The 26,242-nt window shown below is 35.9% G+C and overlaps 2 protein-coding genes across 4 annotated transcripts in view; one reads left to right on the forward strand and one right to left on the reverse strand.

Annotated features, from left to right (window-relative positions):
- LOC137408583 (uncharacterized) overlaps positions 1 to 25,477 on the forward strand; it is a 34,364-nt gene extending 8,887 nt beyond the window's left edge. For 2 of the 3 annotated variants that reach the window (XM_068095164.1, XM_068095165.1), the window contains exons 3-7: positions 6,762 to 6,907; positions 12,420 to 12,561; positions 14,282 to 14,413; positions 15,597 to 15,698; positions 25,022 to 25,477. In XM_068095164.1, the coding sequence (XP_067951265.1) occupies positions 6,762 to 6,907; positions 12,420 to 12,561; positions 14,282 to 14,413; positions 15,597 to 15,698; positions 25,022 to 25,449 (950 nt within the window). In that variant the 3' untranslated portion in view covers positions 25,450 to 25,477. Of the gene's footprint in view, positions 1 to 6,761; positions 6,908 to 12,419; positions 12,562 to 14,281; positions 14,414 to 15,596; positions 15,699 to 18,385; positions 18,838 to 25,021 lie in introns of those variants that run through there. The other variant, XM_068095166.1, reaches the window with a different exon arrangement.
- LOC137408426 (uncharacterized) overlaps positions 1 to 26,242 on the reverse strand; it is a 301,367-nt gene that overhangs the window by 116,597 nt on the left and 158,528 nt on the right. The window lies entirely within an intron of this gene.

The raw sequence follows: 26,242 nt of genomic DNA on the forward strand, positions 1-26,242 counted from the left end.
GCAAACACATACATGTAAAACTCATGAGAAATTTTCTTTCACATCTCTAATTGCTTACAAAGCAAATGTCACTATTTAGGAATTCAGGAGAGCATATATATTTGTTAGAAAGCTTTTTAGTGTCCGTTTTATATCGGCTCAAGACAAAGTGTAATCTACACGCGACCTCTAATAATCTTTAGCAACCTGTGCTTACGATAATTGTGAACTGGGGAATTTATCAAACTCAAGTAAAAGAATTACACTGGTATACTGTGATAATGAGAATCATGGACATCAAGTGACAGAACAAGACAGCAAATGTAAAAATCTGAAAATGGGCAGGCCTGTCATCAAAGGCTGACATCCTTATTAAAAAAAGTCAGAGATGCTAGGGCCATCTACACAGAACGGAACAAGACCGGCATCTGCATCAACTACTATAATCTCAACTACTGTACTTGTGATGTGAAGTGAAATCAAAGAAGGCCTAAACCCTGTTATAAAGATGTAACAAAGAGGAATTTAAAATGGAGACAAACTAGTACAAAACTCATAGCAGACGTCTGCTTAAAATCAAACTGATTGGAGATCTGCTGTCATTCGTAAGCCACAATCATGGAGAGTTTTAGTTGCCCCGACTAACTGCAAAAGAAAGAGATGGCCTATGATAATTGGTTGAAGTGATTCACTGGTATCAGATGACGGGTAGCAGCAAGCAGATACCAGTGTATTCCTGCAAAATAATTTATTCTTTTACTGAAAAGCTAATCCTTTGTTGACTTACTTATCTTGCTGCTGCTACTTCCTTTTACAGTCCAATTGGTTACTGAAGTTGAGCAGCAAATTGAACATATGTTCTTGTAGCATGATGCTCAGAGATATGATAAATTGCAAGAATCTGGCTAATTGGAAAGTTCTAGATCGTAACCGCCACCCACTAGCGCTAATTAGAGCTGATATGTTTAGTTTGTTTTTATTATAATGGAATGCATGTAATGGAACTAAATGGCTTGAATAGAATACTATTATTTGCGAAGCGAAAACTTATCCATTAGTCGTAAGTACAAGAAGAGACGTAGATGAATCCTTTTCTAGCATAAAAAACAACAATAGGCCACATTACTTTTTTACTTACTAATAGTTTATTAATAGAAAAATAATAACTGAATTTACGCTAGTCAGTGGCTTTTAAAGCAAATTACATCAGCAGAAAAGGGTAAGTAAATAATGCGTACTGGCAGAAAGAACACTTCTGTAGAATGCTGACTTATAAAGTAAACTGGCAAGGTGTTGGTTTCTGGTATAAAGTGTAGTCGACTTTTTGAGACGAACGAATCTAGTGAATGATTAGGCGGATTAAAAAACGATTTGAGTATTTTACACAGCAAATATGTAATGACACAGCTTCATTAAATCATTCTTTAGTTCAGGTCAGGAAAATAGGTATGACACCAAAATGCCAATTGCTCTTTTTAGAATCGTGTATTGTCTATTTGTCTATCTAAGCTGATATCCGTTCATATCGAAAACAGATGAAGAAGAATTAGAAGACTTTAAAAAATATGTTTTGTAGCGATGTTATCTGATATTGAGCGTTATGCCCTAAATGCCCGCCCCAATGCCTGTCTAAATGCCTGTCTAAATGCCCGCCTCAATGCCCGTCTAAATGCCCGTCTAAATGCCCGCCTCAATGCCTGTCTAAATGCCCATCTAAACGCCCATCTAAATGCCCGTCTAAATGCCCGTCTAAATGCCCTTAATGCTGATGAGCTATGTTATTAGATATTCGTTGCCTAAGACACTCAAATTGTATCTTTACTCTGCCATTCATTACATTCCTACATCATGAGACAATTCACTACACCTTATACCAAACATCACACCAGCATCACAACATCACACCAGCATCACAACATCACACCAACATCACAACAACACACCAACATCACAACAACACACCAACATCACAACATCACACCAGCATCACAACAACACACCAACATCACAACAACACACCAACATCACAACAACACACCAGCATCACAACAACACACCAGCATCACAACAACACACCAACAACACAACATCACACCAACATCACAACAACACACCAGCATCACAACATCACACCAACATCACACCAGCAACACAACATCACACCAGCATCACAACATCACACCAGCATCACAACAACACACCAACATCACAACATCACACCAGCATCACAACAACACACCAGCATCACAACAACACACCAGCATCACAACATCACACCAACATCACACCAGCAACACAACATCACACCAGCATCACAACATCACACCAGCATCACAACAACACACCAACATCACAACATCACACCAGCATCACAACATCACACCAACATCACAACATCACACCAGCATCACAACATCACACCAGCATCACAACATCACACCAGCAACACAACATCACACCAGCAACACAACATCACACCAGCATCACAACATCACACCAGCATCACAACAACACACCAACATCACAACATCACACCAGCATCACAACATCACACCAACATCACAACATCACACCAGCATCACAACATCACACCAGCATCACAACATCACACCAGCATCACAACAACACACCAACATCACAACATCACACCAGCATCACAACATCACACCAACATCACAACATCACACCAGCATCACAACATCACACCAGCATCACAACATCACACCAGCATCACAACAACACACCAGCATCACAACATCACACCAGCATCACAACATCACACCAACATCACAACATCACACCAGCATCACAACATCACACCAACATCACAACATCACACCAGCATCACAACATCACACCAGCATCACAACATCACACCAGCATCACAACAACACACCAACATCAACATCACACCAGCATCACAACAACACACCAGCATCACAACATCACACCAACATCACAACATCACACCAGCATCACAACATCACACCAACATCACAACATCACACCAGCATCACAACATCACACCAGCATCACAACATCACACCAGCATCACAACAACACACCAACATCAACATCACACCAGCATCACAACAACACAACAACATCACAACATCACACCAGCATCACAACATCACACCAGCATCACAACATCACACCAGCATCACAACAACACACCAGCATCACAACATCACACCAGCATCACAACATCACACCAACATCACAACATCACACCAGCATCACAACATCACACCAACATCACAACATCACACCAGCATCACAACATCACACCAGCATCACAACATCACACCAGCATCACAACAACACACCAACATCAACATCACACCAGCATCACAACAACACACCAGCATCACAACATCACACCAACATCACAACATCACACCAGCATCACAACATCACACCAACATCACAACATCACACCAGCATCACAACATCACACCAGCATCACAACATCACACCAGCATCACAACATCACACCAGCATCACAACATCACACCAACATCACAACATCACACCAGCATCACAACATCACACCAGCATCACAACATCACACCAGCATCACAACAACACACCAACATCACAACATCACACCAGCATCACAACATCACACCAACATCACAACATCACACCAGCATCACAACATCACACCAGCATCACAACATCACACCAGCATCACAACAACACACCAGCATCACAACATCACACCAGCATCACAACATCACACCAACATCACAACATCACACCAGCATCACAACATCACACCAACATCACAACATCACACCAGCATCACAACATCACACCAGCATCACAACATCACACCAGCATCACAACAACACACCAACATCACAACATCACACCAGCATCACAACATCACACCAACATCACAACATCACACCAGCATCACAACATCACACCAACATCACAACATCACACCAGCATCACAACATCACACCAACATCACAACATCACACCAGCATCACAACATCACACCAGCATCACAACAACACACCAGCATCACAACATCACACCAGCATCACAACATCACACCAACATCACAACATCACACCAGCATCACAACATCACACCAACATCACAACATCACACCAGCATCACAACATCACACCAGCATCACAACATCACACCAGCATCACAACAACACACCAACATCAACATCACACCAGCATCACAACAACACACCAGCATCACAACATCACACCAACATCACAACATCACACCAGCATCACAACATCACACCAACATCACAACATCACACCAGCATCACAACATCACACCAGCATCACAACATCACACCAGCATCACAACATCACACCAGCATCACAACATCACACCAACATCACAACATCACACCAGCATCACAACATCACACCAGCATCACAACATCACACCAGCATCACAACAACACACCAACATCACAACATCACACCAGCATCACAACATCACACCAACATCACAACATCACACCAGCATCACAACATCACACCAGCATCACAACATCACACCAGCATCACAACAACACACCAGCATCACAACATCACACCAGCATCACAACATCACACCAACATCACAACATCACACCAGCATCACAACATCACACCAACATCACAACATCACACCAGCATCACAACATCACACCAGCATCACAACATCACACCAGCATCACAACAACACACCAACATCACAACATCACACCAGCATCACAACATCACACCAACATCACAACATCACACCAGCATCACAACATCACACCAACATCACAACATCACACCAGCATCACAACATCACACCAACATCACAACATCACACCAGCATCACAACATCACACCAGCATCACAACATCACACCAGCATCACAACAACACACCAACATCAACATCACACCAGCATCACAACAACACACCAGCATCACAACATCACACCAGCATCACAACATCACACCAGCATCACAACATCACACCAACATCACAACATCACACCAGCATCACAACATCACACCAGCATCACAACATCACACCAGCATCACAACAACACACCAACATCACAACATCACACCAGCATCACAACATCACACCAACATCACAACATCACACCAGCATCACAACATCACACCAGCATCACAACATCACACCAGCATCACAACATCACACCAACATCACAACATCACACCAGCATCACAACATCACACCAGCATCACAACATCACACCAGCATCACAACAACACACCAACATCACAACATCACACCAGCATCACAACATCACACCAACATCACAACATCACACCAGCATCACAACATCACACCAACATCACAACATCACACCAGCATCACAACATCACACCAGCATCACAACATCACACCAGCATCACAACAACACACCAACATCAACATCACACCAGCATCACAACAACACACCAGCATCACAACATCACACCAACATCACAACATCACACCAGCATCACAACATCACACCAACATCACAACATCACACCAGCATCACAACATCACACCAACATCACAACATCACACCAGCATCACAACATCACACCAGCATCACAACATCACACCAGCATCACAACAACACACCAACATCAACATCACACCAGCATCACAACAACACACCAGCATCACAACATCACACCAACATCACAACATCACACCAGCATCACAACATCACACCAGCATCACAACAACACACCAACATCACAACATCACACCAGCATCACAACATCACACCAACATCACAACATCACACCAGCATCACAACATCACACCAGCATCACAACATCACACCAGCATCACAACAACACACCAGCATCACAACATCACACCAACATCACAACATCACACCAGCATCACAACATCACACCAACATCACAACATCACACCAGCATCACAACATCACACCAGCATCACAACATCACACCAGCATCACAACAACACACCAACATCAACATCACACCAGCATCACAACAACACAACAACACACCAACATCAACATCACACCAGCATCACAACAACACACCAACATCACAACAACACACCAGCATCACAACAACACACCAGCATCACATCACACCAGCATCACAACAACACACCAGCAACACAACAACACACCAACATCAACATCAACAGTTCACATTATACAACAGATTTAATCAAAAAGAACTTTTTTTTAATCGGCATAATTCTAATTTATTATCCATGCATATTCCACATTTTATATTTATATATCTTCCTCTTTTTTTAGATTCATTAGACAATTTTGAGAGTTTAGGGTGCTTAAGAAACATGATGACTGGTGTCACAAACACTTTGCATCTTTAAATTCTGCAAAATATAACAAGAAAAACAGCAAACGCTATCACAATGATGATAGCAGGGTGATTTCATTGGACCAGAGTACAAGATAATTCTTTTGATATTTTATAAAGTTTTTAAAAAAGTATTTTGTGCCCACAAAGAACAAAGCCCCAAAAAGTGAACCGCAAAGTACTTTCCACTATGATTAGGAAAGGAAATGATGCACTGGATCAACAAAATGGTTTAATAAACTGCAGAACCATAGTGCCCACTTTTATATACTCACGTATAGTTGCCCAATTTAGGTGTACTTCTTTGAGTAATCACACTTACCATCGAACTCAAAGTACATCCCACAAATGTTTTGTTGTTACATGATGTTTAGTAATTTAGGGCTATCTGAGCACGCAGTGACACTGTGAGTGAATAAATATTTTTGTTGTAGTGCTGTCTCAGGAGCGTTACCAGAACTTCTCAGCATTTCAGGCATCAAATAGAAACAAAGAGTATCTAGAGGTGCTACAATCTAACCTCAATCATCCCTGTGTGCAGAGGATTCACCTATTTTATGTTAAGGAGGAAGATCTGGAGGTAGATCCACTTTTTACTTTGTATTTATAGCCTGATTATGCTAAAGAATCTTGTAAATTGATACAGATTTGGTATCTACATGTACATACCGCTATGTGTTTGACATGTTTACATGTACATACCGTTATGTGTGTGACATATCTACATGTGCATACCGCTATGTGTGTGACATATATACATGTACATACCGCTATGTGTTTGACATATCTACATGTACATACAGCTATGTGTGTGATATATCTACATGTACATACCGCTATGTGTTGACATATCTACATGTACATACCACTGTGTGTGACATATCTACATGTACATACCGCTATGTGTGTGACATATGCACTAGTGAACGTCTTTTTTATTTTTAAGGTGATTCAATATTATTCAACTGTATTTTTAGTTAAAAGCATTGCTAGGGTTTGTCTATTTCATATCTGTCAGTTTTTGGACAGTTTTTTGTTTTGATTAAGATAGAATGTCAAGAAAGGCTCACTAGCTGAACATAACAAAAACAACATATGATGCTAGTAGTGCTGTGAGCTGCCTACGATGCCAAATCACGATGCCAAAATTTGACCTAGCATAAAGCGTATCAAATTTCTTGTAGAATTACTAGCGGTTGCCCAGTAAACTATAGATAACCACACACTAGTGTGTAGCCTTCGCAATTTGCAGCCTTACAGTGAGAAAGTATTGACTCATTGCCTAGTGTAAGTGTTCTGCGCAGTGGAGGGCGGCTTTGCAGATGACCAATTACTGCACATAATGCAATAACCAAGCAGTTGATATTCAGTGTAACTTTCCCTGCTGAACTTGTCGTGTTGGTAAAGCTAAACCTTATGTAGCTGTGTACAACATTCCCTAATTAGTTCTGTCTTTCCATGTCACATGTTTTGTAATACTTTGGCTCATAAGAAGATGGTACCCATGCTTATGGTCCCAAACGCTCTCATTTCTTAACATCTTACAAATGGTGTCATCGGTTTTGTGATTCACACTTTATGTAATAAATCTTTTAAATGATTATATGAGTGTGCCAGAAAAACTCGTGTTAAAAAAAGAACAAAGTTCAAATTGATTTCACTGGAGTCTTTATTCACACTATAGAAATGTGATCTCAGGTTGGCTATTAAGCTGCGTTTAGAGCCTCGAATGAGGCTCACTAGTATTTCAGACATTTAGACCTCAATACAGCCACTCATGCTGCTCATGCTGTGGTTGCTGCTGCTTACATTGGCAAGTTAAAACTCTCAAGTCACCACAACCACCAGACGACCAAATTTTTTGCATTTTACACGTTAGTGTGAAAATCCAACCCTCAAGTAAACAAGACAAGATATATAGGCACGTTTGACTACAGTTTTAAAGCATTAGTCTTAAAAATGAAATGGCTTAAAATTTAAGTACATGTATACTTTAGGAGGAAGTTTTGGCATTTTTCTATCATTTGTGATTGTTTTTGATGTTTGAGGAGATCTGTCTGCCAATATGTTTCAAAATTAAAACCAACGAAAGTTGATGGTGATTCAAATGCTCGGAAGAAAAGTTCGTGTGAAAGCATTCTCTAGCTGCTATCATCGCTATAGTTGGTATCGACTATTACATTCAAGTTGCAGCATTACGCGTCTCTATTCCGCGGGTCTCTTTGCAACTATAAATGTCATAATTGCACTTTCGCTGGATCTGATTTTTTTTACCCGAGATCCAGTTTTATCAATTTTAATCTTAAAACATCTTGGCAGTCAGACTTCCTCAAACATAAAACAATAATTGCAAATAATAAAAAAAGCCGAAAAAAATTTATTAAAATTCTGTGTAGGTTTATCGCTAAACTTTAGATATATAATTATCTCATAACGAATGTCAGAGCGGTTGCACCTTGTACAAAAATAAAATTTACAGCGTAATCTATATTTTATTAGTTCGATATACTAGTTCTGTAAGCGGCCCCTCCCCTCCCGCATAATTGGCCACCTACTTGACCTATAATTGATTACCACCTCCTATGCTCCTAGCTTAAATTTGTCTTTTATCTTAAGGAAAAAATTGCTCGGAATTTTTCTCATATCTCAATTTTTTTGTATGTTGAGACACTCGTATATCAAGGTATAACAGTAGTTGTATTAGCTGAGTCGTGATATTAGCAAGCACGTCACAACCATACTGTATGCAGCACATTGCCCAGTAAACAGTATTTGTGCAGTGGTAGTCACAGTCTTATTGGTGGCACAGTCCTTGATGCAGTAAAAGTGTTGCTCGTGCTCGTAGATGCTTTTGAATTACAATGCACAGGACATTTTCACATTTTCGTGACGACTCATCACAGAATCCTCCCTTAACGCTGGTTCACACTATATCACTGTTTTTCGGCGTTGATCCCACAATACTTCGGCGGTCGTCGATGATAACCATATTCAGACTATTACATACGCTTGCATCAGGAAATACTCTGTGACATAGTGCTTTCATTTATTTTTAAATTTTTGCAAAAAAACCTTTGTGTTTTCGCGTGTCAAAATCAAAAACTAGTCCCGCAGCGACTATCATAAATGGATATGAATAAATCACTCTATCCGTGACTGCGAATTACAATCGTTGAAATGTGTCACATTTGAAAGGCAGTCGTCGGTGCTCGGCGAAATGTCGGGAAATTTTGACAGCTGAAAACTTTCCCGACGTGTCTGCGATGCTTCGTCGATGCCATCAATTCATGGTTCATATAATCGACGATGAGCGCCGAAAGGGAAACGCTGACAAACAGCGATGGAGTTTGAACCGGCCTTTAGTGAGTTGACTTTGGCGCAACCACAACATAACTGAAAGATGTGGATACTATTCCACTTGAGTATGAGTCATCTCATTTAGCCTGTTCTATGTGGCTGAAATGCTGACGGATTATGATTATAATATGTAATATTAATATGGATACGATACAAAACCCATTTTCATCAATCAGAACGGAAATAATGCCCAACCTCCTATTTTGAAACGATATGGGAGTTCAAGCGTAAGTTCATGGGCTTGCCAAACATAGCTAGTGACAATTTTGTACAATGCAGTACAGATGCTCGGAAAGACAGCAGTGTCAGTTGATCCACAATATTAACTTCATACTGATGCACAATCACAGTACACATGCTGTTTCAAGTTTAGAAAAATGCACATTTGCGGTATGTATGAATTGCCGTGCTTCAGGTCTTGAATCATGGAAGTAAATACACATTAGATTGCCATATGCAATTTGCAGTAGGAGCCCAGTAGCAGTAAACATTTACTACGCATTAAAAATTGTAATGCATTGCTAAATTACTGCAAACTGTACTGCAATGATACTGTGCTGTTTTATAACATCACAACCCTGGATAGCTCTGTCATGATTGTAATTTCTGTTTGTTTTTACTGCTAATATGTTGCTTCCATCTCAACAGCGGTAGTTTTGAATTTACTAGTAAAGCCACTGGGATTTTTACTATTATACTTGTTGGCATTTGAGAGGAGCACCGCCATTTGCTGGAAATACTAATAGAACTAACTCAATATAAGGCAGTGCCTCAAAGATGAACTTACAAAAAGGTTTAGTAGATTTTATTCGAAATTCTCAATATTTTTCTATCATTTGCAATTGTTTTTGATGTTTGAGGTGACCTGATTGTCAGGATGTTTCAAGATTAAAATTGATAAAAGTTCATTGCAGTTAAAACACTCAGAACAAGCGAACTTGTGTTTATGATGTCTATAGTTGTAAAGATACTGACAGACTAGAGACACGCAGCACCTCAACATGAAAGTAACAGCAAATCTCATCTATAGCAAGAGTAGCAACTAGTGACGTCATTTTGCCTGTACTTTTTTTAATATTTGAATCACGATTAAGTTTTGCCAATTTTTATCTTTAAACATTGCGGCAGTCAGATCTCCTGAAACATTAAAAACGATCGCAAATGATAGAAAAACATTGATACTTTCTGATAAAATTTTCTAAGAGTTTATGTAAGTTTATCTTCAATGGTTGTTGGCCTACTTTCAGATCTTGTAAGAATAGGAATGGCCTATTGTTAAAATAGCATTGTCGATATATCAGTCATAGCAGCTGCGTGTGACGATAGGGTAACAATGCATTCTCATCATTTATTCGTACTAGCGACAATCAAAACATTTTATGTTGTGAACAGGCTATAGTTCAGAGAAACAAGTTAATCCCTGCACAAATTTCTGATTTCTGCCGCGTGCCGAATTACTAATAAAAATGATGTTTCCAAAATGTATTATTTAAAATCCGGTATAAAGAATTTACACAGGTAACTAGTTATACACTAATATTTGTATGCCTCTTCACTACTATATTGCTTGCTGTAATATTATCACCGAGGGTGTGTTATTATATATTATCATTTTGTGTATTATTATTGTGCAATATACATATAATTTTGTATAGATTTATATTTCATTGAATGCATGATATCTGTACGTCTTTATGGTGGGTTAAACCTGAGACTATGTTCATCCTGAACAAATGTTCTCAGTTAGAGATGCCTTTTTCACTGAGCTCTTTCCTTAAATATATTGAAGGATTGGTGATCCTCTCTTTTCTCATGATTGATCGAGCCCATAGTACCAGCTTTACTACCAGATAACTAGGAACTTTTTATTGTAAACATGACTGTTAGATGGTTTGATTACACTTGGCAGGGACACAGCAATCACTTGGCAGATTTCAAAGGAATGCTTCCTTTGGCTTTTTGACCTGGAGATGCTATGGCTTGATTGTTTAGCCATCGCTTCTAATCCTACAGGGAGTAGAAAGCTAGGTTACGATCACTATGTTTTCATGAATTGAATTTGGAGTTGTGCATACGTTGAGTTAAAGTGTTTCAATGGTGATTTGCTTGATGCAGATTAACGCCAGTGTTTTCTTAAAAAAGACACGAAGTTTTGTCACGCTTATCGGCATTCCGAACGTTAGAGCATTCAACACTGCTCAAACTGAAATAAAAATTACTCAAATGTTAAAATATAATACCTTGCATGGCATCTTTGTGCGCATCATTCGCAAGTGCCATTTTCATCTTGCAAGCGTGAAACATTTGATAACATATTGCAAGCAACCAAACTTGCTTTACTCATGGATTTTTGCTTATTACATCCTGCGGATGACACAAGTTTGCGAATTAACCACATCATGGAGACATAGTGACTATCTGGTCACTATTCAGTGACTATCTGGTCACTATTCAGTGACTCTTTGGTCACTATTCAGTGACTATCTGGTCACTATTCAGTGACTATCTAGTCACTATTCATTTCTTCTTCAGTCATGATTTTTGATAACATCGCCCCTTGATTATTTTTTTGTTTTCTCCCTCTTTTTATCTCATGGCAATTGAAATATCAGCAGCGAGTGGTAGTGAAATACATGCATATAACAGATAAATCACTTGCAGATTTCACTTGCAATCACATGAGTTTCCTGCAAATTCATCGTGCCAACTACTGTGGTTTAACCATTATGATGCAGGCATTGAAAGTAGCCAACTTGACAAGCATGGAAAAGCTTCACCCCGTCAAACAGGAGCGTCTGATACAGATGTCAGACTTCTTCATCTATGCGTCAAGGCATCTCCTTAAAAAACTAGTCATAGCACTGAATGGCGATATAGGTGAGCAGGAATGGATAACTCTCAAGTTTTGATACATGGGAGGGCAAGTGGTTGTGAGCATTAATTTTTTTTAGTAATTTTGAACTTCTCTGGGAAATGGTGATACATTTTTTTAACTGACTTCTGTCATATTTACCTCAAATTGTCTAATCTATTGTCCAAAATGGCATTTGAATAAATTTGCAGGTTTTTGTGATTTAAATCATAAAAATAAATTTACTACAAAGAGCATAAAACTAGTAGTGATGATATCATTTTACTAAAAATCCCCAACATTAGGTTGTGTAATCAAACTAGAGCTTAGCTGGTGTCTAGTTGAACCAAGACGAGCACATTCAAAGCTGCTGCTTTTCAAGTCTTTTAACTTTGGGTACTTCTATAATCTGAATCTTCTGACATGCACCAACTTACAGTAGTGTAGCTTTCACTCAACGATTACTAACATGTTAAGTTACACAGTAGATGCTCCTACAATGTACACCTTACAACGTAAATGATTTCTTCCGCGAATGATTACGTTATGAAGATTTTAAGTTTTTCAAACAGTAAAATACATGCAAATATTTTAATCTATTCCAAGATGTTTCCAAACTCACTACTTTTCTCCTTCAATTAGAAAAAACTAAACCTAATCATTTAATTTATTTGTTATATTGCTGGTTTGTAATGGCAAATTTTTAATTTTTTCTTATCACTTCCTTTTGATTTAGAGACCATGGCTACGGCAATTTTATGTTTAGTTAAGATGAGCTTGATATTGATGCTTTCAATATCAATATAAATTAATTATTTCACTTTCTATACATATAAGATCTATGATGTAAAGAAAAAAATGTGTATGTTCAAAATAAAGTAAAAGAGTCTACATATTTACTATAATGAGAATAGTGTTTGTATGTTCATCATCTGCCCAAAGCAAGGGTTAGAAGTTAAAATAAAACACCACTTTTAACGAGACTCCATCTCATGATATTCAGCGTGGTACACCGACACTAACATCTGCGCTAATTGACTGCCTTCAATTATTTCTGATGAGTTATGCGGAAAATATTTCTCTGCGCTTTATCGACACACCTAACAATCTCTAACAGCGCGCAAGATCGTGAGGGTACTAGTATATATAATAGAGACAGACATATACGTCGTTTTTTTCTCCCAAGTGCAAGAAGAAAGAAAACAATCTTTTAAAGGCTACTATAAGACTTTCGCTATTCTACTTCCTTGTGAGAACTTGCGCTGACTCGACTCTTGACATTATATAGAATTTCTTACATTGGTGGATTTTACGCTACAGGTTTACATGTATGTTATAGAAGCATCTCCTGTATATCAAAAAGCCACTAGTTACATGTTACACAAATATGAATGTGTGAATGTAGCAAGGCGACATTTTTACATGTTCAGTAAATGCTTAATGAATGGTTTGTTGTTAATTTAAATATCAGCTCGGTTTATTTGGTTGTATTTCGCAAACAACTGTTTATTACTGGGCTCGAAGTAAACTTAGAGTTGTCTTATCTTTGATGGGAACTACTAATAGAAAGCAGCTGTAAATTTATGAAATATCTGACCATAGTTGATCAGTCTTGTGTGAATTTTTACTCTGAAATGAAGGTTCTGATACAAAGTCTATCTAGTGACCGGAAACAGCCCTTAAGTTTCCAAGTGCATAGCATTAAGTAAAAGTTAGCCTGTGTGACATTGCTTTTCTTTGACTCAGTTTTAGGGGAGGGTGTGCAACTTATAAATGTTGAGAAGATGTTAGATGGGAAACTCCTCTACAGTTTGACCAGATATGAAGGACACCTCAAGTGCTCTGAGAAGCGACACATGTGTCTAGATAATTATGAAGGTAAATGACAGCATGTGGAATTAAAATGTATACATGGCGATGTGACTTTAATCTCATACAAATTAGCCTTATTGAAAGATTAGTTGATGGACCTCTAAAGGAAAAGGGTGGTTAAAGTGTTACTTCTTATTTGAGCAAAAACATTCGTTGAAATAGTACTTGTTAGAAATATTCTGGAATTGACTGTACAGTAGTAGTTTAATTATTAGTTGTACAGACAACTCCTGTCATTCACTCAGGGCAACAACAGTTTTGGTGTTTGGATTCCTCCTGGGTGGTCCATGCAACAAATGCCTGTTTAAATAATAAGCCTGCCTAATTCTTATTGGTTGAGCAGAAATCACACAGCAAACAGATGGAAGAGTTGCATTGCTCTCTCTTCCTACCAAGTTAATTTCTTTCCATGACATAATTACATACAGTATTTGGGAAAACTTGATTTTATACAAGGGCACATATAAATTATCATAAATTTTAAGTCACATGGGCTTCACAAAATGTTTGGATGCCAAATTAGTCAGCAAAAAGTTTTACATCAGTTGATGCCATAAAAATGACAAAAATGTGCTACAGAATAAGCTCGGACAACTTTTCGGCCATTTTCAAAAGAACTGTGAGCGTGTCTGAGTCAGACGAGGTATCAATATTATTACAGTTTAAGACATTATTATTACTGCTAAAAATAACCACTTTCAGTAGTCTTGTTGTTTAATAAAAATCACCTAAAGTTCATAGATCTACAATTAGTGAAACCTCCATAGATGTTACGAGTCTGACTCCATTGCTCATTGCTGAGAAAAAAATGCAATAAAAAACAGGTTGTGCGAAACAAAACTATGCTCAGGTTGTAAACATGTTTCACTGGCACAACATCTGTATAGAAAATTGTATTCTTTTGTTTATGTACAGATACGATTGATAAATTAATTAATTACTCACTAATCAGAAACGTTGTGTAGAAAGCCTACTAAAGTTTTTGACCTAATAAAGCAACTAAAGCTGCACCATGTGGCTCTAGACACTCCACGCAAATGCTATGCTGAGCTGTAGACTTGTGCACTATGGTAATAAGATAGTTAATAAACCACCGACATTGGTTAGAAACTATTAACATGGCTTCTTCTTAAAAAAGGCAAAAAGTTAGTTTGGTATAAATTTATAAAGGTTATTTTGTACTTCATAGGTTCCCATGATACCCACATATTTGCTCTGAGAGAACCTTTGAATGAGACAGTCATACTTGACAAGCTGTCATATCCTATTAACATGCACCAAGCTGAAAATGGTAAGAATAGATGTTAGACTATACGGACTTGTAGATTTGGAGTTGTGCTCTCTGACTTCATGTTTTCTATTTATGTTCTGTTTCTAAGTATGTTAGAAAATAAGGTTCAATAAACATTTTTTTGTTATGGGCAGTAAGCTTTGTACAGAGCATAAAAATTCACATTGTTATAAAACTAAATAGTCTTGTGACAACCATTTTAATAGTATACTGGGATTAGCAGTGGTTTCGCGACTCCAAGCTTATTTTATTCAAGTTAAGGTTTGGTTAAATTGCGATTTGCAATCATTTTGTACTTAAAGAATTTGTGTTGTTATAGAGTGGGAAGTTTAAAAAAATCTATATTAGAACAGCTCTTGACTGTTAGAAACCATTTAAAAAACTTTTATTTTAATTTGTAATAAACAGTTTATTTGCATATTAGTTTCAAATAATCTTGACCTCTTGACCCGTGAAGAATATGCTAAAGTAAATTTAAACCATTGCTAAAATTTCTAACATTTTAAAAGCTAAAATGTGGCTAAAGACGCAGCGCAAATCAGTTTTTAAAATACTAAGTAAAAGTGATGCGCTTTAACAGTTGCCATTTAATTATAGTTGACTAAATGGCTAGCTGCACCCTCGAACTGTTGAATAAAAAGGTGACCAAGAAGGAATGAACAGTTGTCATCAGGGAACAACTTCTTATTTACTGCTTAGCAACTATTGACCATGTTAAAGATAAATTTACACAACATTTTAATAAATTTTATCAAAAAGTGTCTGTGTTTTTTTATTAGTTGCAATTCTTTTTGTGTCGGAGGTGAGCTGACTGCTAAAATGTTTCAATATTAAAATTGACAAAACTTGATTCAGTTAAAATGCTCAAGCCATCTGATTGAAGAGCGTGACTAAGTTTTTATTTCTACTGATTAGTTGACGTCTGAAACACTTATTTAACCTGATGATCCTGTAAACAGGTTATGTTAACTTGTCGTGACCTTAATGCAAATGTTAGGTCAGCCCTATATACGTGGTAAGTGATCAAAATACTGCTCATTGTATCTCAGCAGTATTAAATGCTTAAATGTACTGGAAGTCGAGTTTGTTAATGGCGTATGGAAAAACCTATAGTTACCATGTACTACCATGGTTTTTCTATAATTAAAAGAGAAACCCGATTATAATCTAAACACTATTTTTGCACTTCGTAAGCACAACCCATACTGGTAACGGAATCTGAAAGCAAGCTTTTCCCTAGAGAAGTTCAAGCATTGGAATTTTCCCACGACCAAACAGAGCGAAGCGATTGGTTGGGAGATTTATGATAAATGCACATGTGCACACAGCTCCCGAAAATTATTCATCAACAATGAGACGAACCCTTGTATCAAAATTTCATCAACAAATTTAACCATCGCTTTGTAGAGTCGTTAAAGTATAATAACGATACAAAACACATACAAACCTATTTAAATATATTACCAAGTTTTTGAAAACCGTCATTATTATCTTAAAACTTACCCATCTGATCGGATTATACACAAATAGACAGATTTATTTGGTCGAAAATCGTTATTAAAACTTGCTAAGTCTCACTTTTATAAAAAATAAGAACGGAAATTGAAACACTGAGCGACAAAGAATAGAACGATTAAGTCGTGCACATTTCACGGAAAAATAACGTGCAATTTTCACCAGTCTATAGCATTGTCGAATTGCCGAAGGTTTCGGTAATTAACGTAGGAGTACTGAAATCGTTTCATTTTAGCCGATTTTAAATTAACTGACATTTCAGACACATTTGAGTACTTTGGTATTCTAACTGATGTTCAACGCAGTGAAAGTAAAGGAAATGACGATGATTTTTTTCTAACGATTTTTATGAGATTACGATATTTAATTATAAGTTTGGATATTCTTCTTGATGCTTCTTGATATTGTTAGCTATGACGTTTTGAAATGTAAACAAAATTGTGCATTGGTTTTCTATTATTACTGTATTACTATTACTAAGTTTGAATATTCTTTTTGATACTTCTTGATATTGTTAGCTATGACGTTTTGAAATGTAAACAAAATTGCTCATTGGTTTTCTATTATTACTGTATTACTATATTAATAGTATTGGTTATTCTAATAATATCAGTGCATTCTACTTCTAATATTGCATTTTTCTTATTGCAGGAGGAGAGGTATAAACATATAATCTTTTCTTTCATTATTGCTGTTTGTTGTATATAATAACACCCACACCCAGTACATTACAGCTACCATTGCAGTTCTCCTATTGCACTGCAGTGCCATTTGACTGCTAATATTGATTTCTCAACCATCAGTACCTTTTTTTTCAATATCACTTTGGTCGTGGGCTGTATGACAGTGGAATTTCTAGTATTATGTCAGATTATTTATAACAACAAAGGTAAATATTTGACACAGATGGAAACAATGCGTGGAGTAATTCTTACATATAACAGCATGTTAACATGAACAAGGTTGACAGAGACAAGGAAAAGTATGTTAATTTGAGAGGAATACAATTTAATACAATTTAATATAAATACAATAATACATGTCAAACTCTCCACTAACGGATTGTTATGTATCTTCTAGAATATTCTTTCACTTTTCTAGGTATGATATGTACAACATTCTTTGTCAGCTGATTGTTACGTATTTTCTGAAACATTATTTTACTTTTTTAGGTATGATATATACAATGAGGAATCTATTAAAATTCAAAGTTACAAATCCATGTTTATCTATAAAAACTTACCACCACCACTGCTCTCCATTTCATGGCGGAGGAGATGATAACTATACAATATATAATCTTGGCTGGACAAGAAAGAAAATATCATTAGGAATAGCTAAACCAACTGCAATATAGCCTATCTTTTATCTGCAGACACTTTCCACATGGAAAATTCCTATTTTGTTATTGAATACATTTAAATTCTAGGTTTTTTTTGTTACAATAATATCCATTGTATTTGGCATTTTTATATCTAATACAGTAAATAGACTTGCCTAAACATATCAGGTGGTTCAGCGAATTTTATTTTTATCATATGCAACTTTATTTATTTATATATGTCTCAGTGTTTGTCATTTGATGGTTTGTTGGTCTTGTGTCCAGTTATCGAGACAAAATTTTAAGCACAAAATTCCACTTCAGACTGGTTTTGAACACTGAATCTCTAGTTCTGCAACCAGGTGTGCTATCTGTTAGACTACGCACGTGACCAATTGGAAGTACTGTTGAATAATTGTGCACATACTTATGAGGCTGCTAATCTTTAATACTGATTGATTAAACTAGCATGCTTCAGACTTCAGCTATCACACTCCAAGGTCATCACTGTGTGTGAGAACATGATGAAATATCTTTTTCTAATGTTGGCTTCATGGGGATGAACACGGCTCCTATTATAGTAAATACTTAAACTAACTGAAGCTACATAAATGCATTTAGTAAAAAGATTTAGCCAACTAAAAAAAGATTTTCTATCCAATAACTTTTTTTATTACTCATGCACCGCCAGGCATTCACTAGTATTACCTAAAGCCAAGAAATTCCGCATTAGAAGCAAATCAATGTATTCTGCATCAGAAACTCTGTAAAGGATACACAACTCCAGAGTTTTATATTAAAGTAAAAAGATGCCATGCATATATTAGGCCTACACAAACATATAAGATTAATAATTTAAGTTTAGATTAATTATTCTTGCTTAAATATACATATAATATATATCATATAATATATGTAATTAGTATGAGATTTGAATAATTGATCTACTCACTTGCTGCTTTTACTGTTTTAAAAAACTCTCAGCTTTTTCATCTAGCAATCATCTTTCCTGCAATAGTATTTCAAGATGCTGCAGGCTATGCATTTTTTCAACTTACGATACTATAGTTTTTATTGCCTTATTTTATATAAACTTTATTTATTGTTATTTCAATTTAAATAGAACATCATGTCTTTACAGCAATAAATAGCAGCAATAAAAATCTTAATGATGATTGGGACAAGAGAATTTCTTTTGTCCCAATCATCATTCTCTCATGTGCTCCATCCTTTATGACAAAACATCACATAACTGAGCAATTTTGGGATTTTTAATACAAAATCATCTTTTCCATTATGTAAGTCTTTGTTTACTCTAGACTAGTACAGATGCACTATGCATGATCATCATGTGTAATAGCTATGCACAAAGTTATTCTGTCATACATGAAAGTGGTTGAGTGGGGCAGCTGATAGTGTACCTGGCTGCTAGGTCAAATATCTGAGTTTGATTTCTGCGTGATGAATTGTTCTCCTAAGGGTCTAATTGTGGCTTAGAACAGACTGAGGGTCAGTAATGACTCTTATTATAGTCGAAATTAAAACAATTAACTAGACATAAAAATGAAAACAAACAGACAGGCAAACACTCGATTTTATATGTACAGATTACAATGACACCAGTTCATTTTACTATTAGTTTGGATGGCTCCTATGATAAGCTCAGACATTTTCATTAACGAAATGGAAGTTGTCTCCTCAATAGCATGATAACTGCAAAGCAATACAGGAACTTCTACTAAGAAAGTTAAGATTTCTGGCTGTGGTCAGATGCTGCAAACTATCAGCTATCATAAAGATTGATGCATATTATTACAAAACATCTATGCAGCAATAATTAGCATAAAGAATAGTGTGCTAGCGGTTTCATTATAAGAGGCAATTGGGGAAATGATTAAATATTAATCCCGCATCAACTGTTGTAAAATATAATATAGATTGAGCAATCTTTAACAGCTGATCACTGAAGTAGTGCACAGTCTGTTGTGGATGATCGATAAACTATCAAGAAAGTTTGACAGCTGCATTTCCGTTGCATTCCATGTTGCCTCGAGGATCCCATCGGATTAAGGCGCACATAGTCGACTAATAATTGCTTCTAGGACAATGCCGAAATAAGTGTATATATTGTTACCCAGGCTATAGTTGTGCTATTATGCTGCAATAAATACTTAAGATTGCAAGTATTGTATTAGCTATGAGTATGAACTATGTGATAGCTAATTCAATGCTTTTGTTTGCCAAGCAAAAAGCTTTTCATGGTTGTATTTCTTTTGTTGTAATCAAATAAATACATATTATGGCGTCCCTGCTCAGCTATGTAAAGCCTGGTTTCCATATAATAGCGCAACGATCGTGCGAGTCCCAATGATCGTGCGCAATGCATTTCTTGGGCTGCGATGCAGTGTTTCCATAGCGCGCGTAGGTGCCATGCTTGCATTGGACAGGGTGGGTAATTTCCTTATTTTTTCGTACGGGAAACTGATTTCTTCGGAAAACAGCTCTCTGTTGCGACTGCGCTGTCATAGGAAAGCCAGGCTTACTTTTTTGTACGGGAGACCGATTTCTTCGGAAAACAATTCTCTATTTGAATTGTGGGATAGGTTAAAAAGGTCGAGCGGTGTATTGTGGGATACATCATCGCGCGCACCCGTCGCAAGGATCCATTTTGTTGGATCCTTGCGATCAGCGTACGCACATCACGCAAACGTCGTGCGTTGACGTTTCCATATCACAGCTGGCCGACGCACGACGTCGTGCGCCTTGTTGCGCACCTTGCACTGACGTATGAAAGCCAGGCTTTACAAGCAAAACATATAGATAAACCATTCTTACAGAAATCTGACATCCACATGCTATGTGGTTATCGATTATTTGGTCTCTATTCATTGCCATGCAGCTGTTTTTTATTGTCACTATTATCAATAATGGTTTCAATAATATTTTTGGGTAAATTTGAATAAATCTTAGTCTTTATCAACTTTTAAGCTGTAAAAATAGACTCAAAGTTTTGTGATATCAGCAACATATTGACTCGAATCAGCTGCTACAAATAGGTATGTATATAGTGGGCTCACTTGACTTTTGAACCGGTTTGGATTTAACTGGATCTACCTAGATCTAACAGGATTGTGTACTGAATCAAAAGTAGTCTATCTAACCTCCTTTTCAGAAAGGCAAATCATGTTTGAATAAGTTTTGATAAACTCTTAAATTTTTTGTTATAGTGCATCATAAGTGATAGCAAAAGTAAAGACAAAAATAAGCTAATATGTCACCATTCATTAGTCCACAGCATTGACACTTGTAATTCATACAACTGTTTTTGTCTTGAAAACTAGGTTTTTGCTCTTCTACCCCAACATGACTGAAGACAAACAAATAACTTTTATACTATTATAAATTAATGCAATGATGTATTAAATTGACTAAATGAAAGCTCTAAGTTAACCATTAAGTGTAAAAATTACTCTGCTGTCACCATGAATCAGATCATGCTCTGCAACAAATCCTGTCGAGGCACTGCAGAAGTTAACGGCAGTTATAGCTAGCTCAACATCAAGACAATGGGCATTGTAAATATTTGTGTAGTTGTGAGGCAACGCAAATATTCAAGTTTGAAAGAACAATAGCCTATTTAAAGCACACCATGATATGTTGAAAGTGTGGAAAATGGAAATTCCTTTTGGCATGCGCAAAGCAAACGTGTTTGTGAGCGCTAATCAATAGAGTTAGATTTATAAAAAAAATGGTCACACACACAGTCACTGCTTCACAGAAGCTCAGAACCCGAAATGCGGCTACAAAATAAAATCACTGATACAGATGTCTTCACAGTTTGGTTCGGTTAGTAGTAACTCATCTAATAAAACTAATGTGTCAGCTCAAATGCCGTGTGACAATTCTACCATCAGCTCTGGTGGTAGTAACTTCTCAACTAGCTATCCAAATGATTGGGACTCAGTTTCATCTGGTTCAACAAGTGAGATAGGATCATTTAGCGGCAATCCATTGGAGGAGATCACAAACCTTGCTGTAGAGACAAGCAATGGTATGCTAGATAGAGCTGCTCCATTGGAAGAAATAATCATTCATGAACAAAGGCAAGAGATTGATTCATTACAAAGATGCACACCAAGTAGCAGAGGTAAGTCGGATGTCTGAATACTGTATTTTTATTTGAAAGTGTGCATGAGACTGAATATTGTTCAAACTCCACGCAAATAAGGTCATCATACAAGCTTATAATCATGTTTATCAACTCACAGTAATTCAAGAACTACATAGTCCATAAAATATTGACAAGAATAAATGTGATCACAATGACTCCTTTCATGACACTAACCATTCTTTGTTGGAAGAAACACTTGTATTGTTTTGTATACTGAGCATACTGTATACTGCATACTCAGTATGTAGAACTTTGGCAGAGGTAAGTCAGATGTGCATCTAAGAAATAGAGATTGCAATTCAAACTTTTCATGTGTCACCAGTAAGCATAGAGAATCTAAAAGCGACCTTATTCAAACCATGAACTGGAGTTTTGTTAAATTCTTTTACACTTTTAAAAGCTAGCTATTGAATGGTTTGTTGTTATGTCTACAGTGTCCTCAAAAGCAATCAGATCTAATCTCACGCAGCTAATGCTGGCATTTGCACCTATTGAAGAGGAACAGCTAGCAGTGGACGAGAAGACAACCATTCCTTCAAATATCACAGTTTCTGGTGAGATTTGCAGACCAAAAACAGTGACTTGTTTCCTGGTAACCAACAGAACCAACAGAACACTTATGCAGTGTTTGCGTATAATTCATGTATTACTTAAATACCTTGTTTGTAATAAAGATAAAATCTTGAGTTAGCAGTATGGTGTCCGAACAAGATAAATCTCAGTGGGTAGTAATTAAATCTCAATCTTCAATATGTCCCTTGCATATGCATACCAGAGCATTTGAGATAATCAAGGCATTGTGTTACCAGCCCACTCTTATAGTCTGTGTTCTGATTCAAGATGCTAAGACAGTTTTTTAGCCCTTTTTTCATACTGAAAACATTGCAGAACACTTTTAAAATGTTTGTAGCCGACTTACTAATTTTCTTGTTGAAATTCATATCAACAGCGTCTAATTGTGTAAGCAACTGCAACCCGTGATCCTACATGTTGCAATTTTCACACTTTATCTTCATTTAATTACTTTTTCAGAAAAGATTTAACAGAATTTCCACTGTTATTTTCATAAAGAATAATGCTACTTTTCTATTAAAAAAATCAGTACGTAAAATACTCCATTTTTGATCATAAAAGACTTCAACAGGTTTAACTAAACTTTACAATCTTGTTTTTGTATATTTTAAAGCAAACAGGAATTATTTGGTTGTTGTCATCTCTTTATGCTCATTGTCTTTTAAATAGTTTTTAGTCAGCATTGATGGACCTATAAGATACTCAACAGAATAAAATTCTGTTATGTCTGTATATGCCAGCTGTAGTGTAAACCCTCTCTTTGCCAGTATATGACCAAACAAAATCCAACAAACTGTGTAATAATAATGTATATATGAAAACAAATGTATATACATATACACATATATATATACATATATATATATATATATATATATATATATATATATATATATATATATATATATATATATATATATATATATATATATATATGTGTGTATATGTATATACATATTTTATATATATATATGTATATATATACACATATATATATATAAATATATGTATATATATAATTATGTGTATATATATACACTATATGAACATATATATATGTAAATATATGTATATAGTTTATACATGTATATTAGAGGTTATATATATGTATATATATAAATATATATATATGTGTATATATAAATATATATATACACATATATATATGTTCATATAATAAATATATAAATATATATATATACATATAACATATATATAAATATATATATACATGTATATAGATTAACATATGTATATGTAAATATATGTATATAGTTTATACATGCATATAAGAGGTTATATATATATATATATTATACTAAAAACTAATAATTTTTAAAACTCTTTGCTACTTTAAGTTTCATGGTTGTTACCATTCATCAGGTAAAATTAAAATGATCTGAAGCTCCTATGACTTTTTGCAAAAACACATCGAGTAGCTTAACGATAAAAGCCAGCTATATATAATACAACAATTTAATTGGTTCATGTCACAGCATTGCAAATCAAGTGCTTATTAGAATGCCTGCACTTTGACACTTTGAGTTTTGTGGGAGCTTGGTATGAATTAGGGCATTTATACATGAACATAGCTTTCAAATTATTAGTCTTTTTTCTGAAGAAGCAGATTCCCAAACAATTTAATGTGACAATTAAAGGTTCTCCTGTACTAAGCTCATGAATTTACACTTCACCCAGTCTGAATGGAGTAAAGTGTATCAATAGTCTAATGTATGCTTGTAGATTTGGATTCATGTAAAGACTGCACAGTTGATATTGACAAATGTGAATCATCAAATAATAGTCTTCGAGTTGCTTTCAGTGCTGAGGAAACCAAAGAATCTGTGCTAAAGCAAAAACAGTCACTTACCTCTGAACGCCACAGTTTTAGCTGTTCACCATTATTGAACATATTTGATACTATTTATATATGCTACATAATGATGGTTATGGCGTTCATGGTTTGGCTCCTTCCGCAGATATTAACTAATCAGAATGATTCTACTCTTCTTGTTGTGTTTTGTTTACAAGCAACCAATATTTTTGTGATCTTATTTACAACATGTATTGTAAAACGACGCTATTTAAAAAGATATTTTTTTAGAATTTTCAGCATTGTATCTTACTTGCTACTATTAGTGGTAGCTATGCATAGTCCCATTCGGCGATAGTAGCTATGATATTACACAACAGTGAAAAGTTAATTAATTTTCTGTATGTTTCTATAGGCACCATATTTTTTATAATCCTACTATATGAATGCCGGGCATAGCATAATTGATGAAAAATGTTTTTGCACCAAAAATTTACTTTCAATCAATAGATACAACATTTACTATTAACTTTTAAATAAAATGTCTGTTTATTTCTGTATGGGTTTTGCCAAAGCATGATTCAAATTCAAAAGCTCAAGGCATAACTAAAACAAATTGTTGAAAAAAATTCTTAATTCTTATGTTACACATTTGCTCAAGATTTAAAACAGCTTATAAACAGTGGTAATGTAGTAGCCATTGGCTAAATTTATTGATTCTTTGAATTTGAGTAACTTAAGCTAGTTTAAGTATATATAACTAGCTAAATGCCAGCCATCCTTTACGCATATGCGGTAAGCATTTCCTATCGCAACTATCTTCCTGCATAGCCTTAAGAATTACTTCCTAACATTTTGATATGTTAGGAATAGCGATAGTAAAAAAAATTATAGCAATAACAATTAGCAATACTAGAAAAAACTATGTCATGTACATAGCATTCTACTTGGTGGAATTTAATGTTAGCTATCTTATCACAGGCTTTTATATTAGGCCGATTCTCACAGTCTGCCAAAAACATATTTTTTCTGGAGTATAAAAAACAATGTAACCATACCTTTTAAATGTAATTTAATGCATTGTACCATGACTGGTGTTCAAGAAAGATCTTTCTAAACTAAAATTGCTATCAAAGGCTTATGGTCACTCT

Source organism: Watersipora subatra, chromosome 11 (assembly GCF_963576615.1).
Source record: "Watersipora subatra chromosome 11, tzWatSuba1.1, whole genome shotgun sequence".
Lineage (NCBI taxonomy): Eukaryota > Metazoa > Bryozoa > Gymnolaemata > Cheilostomatida > Watersiporidae > Watersipora > Watersipora subatra.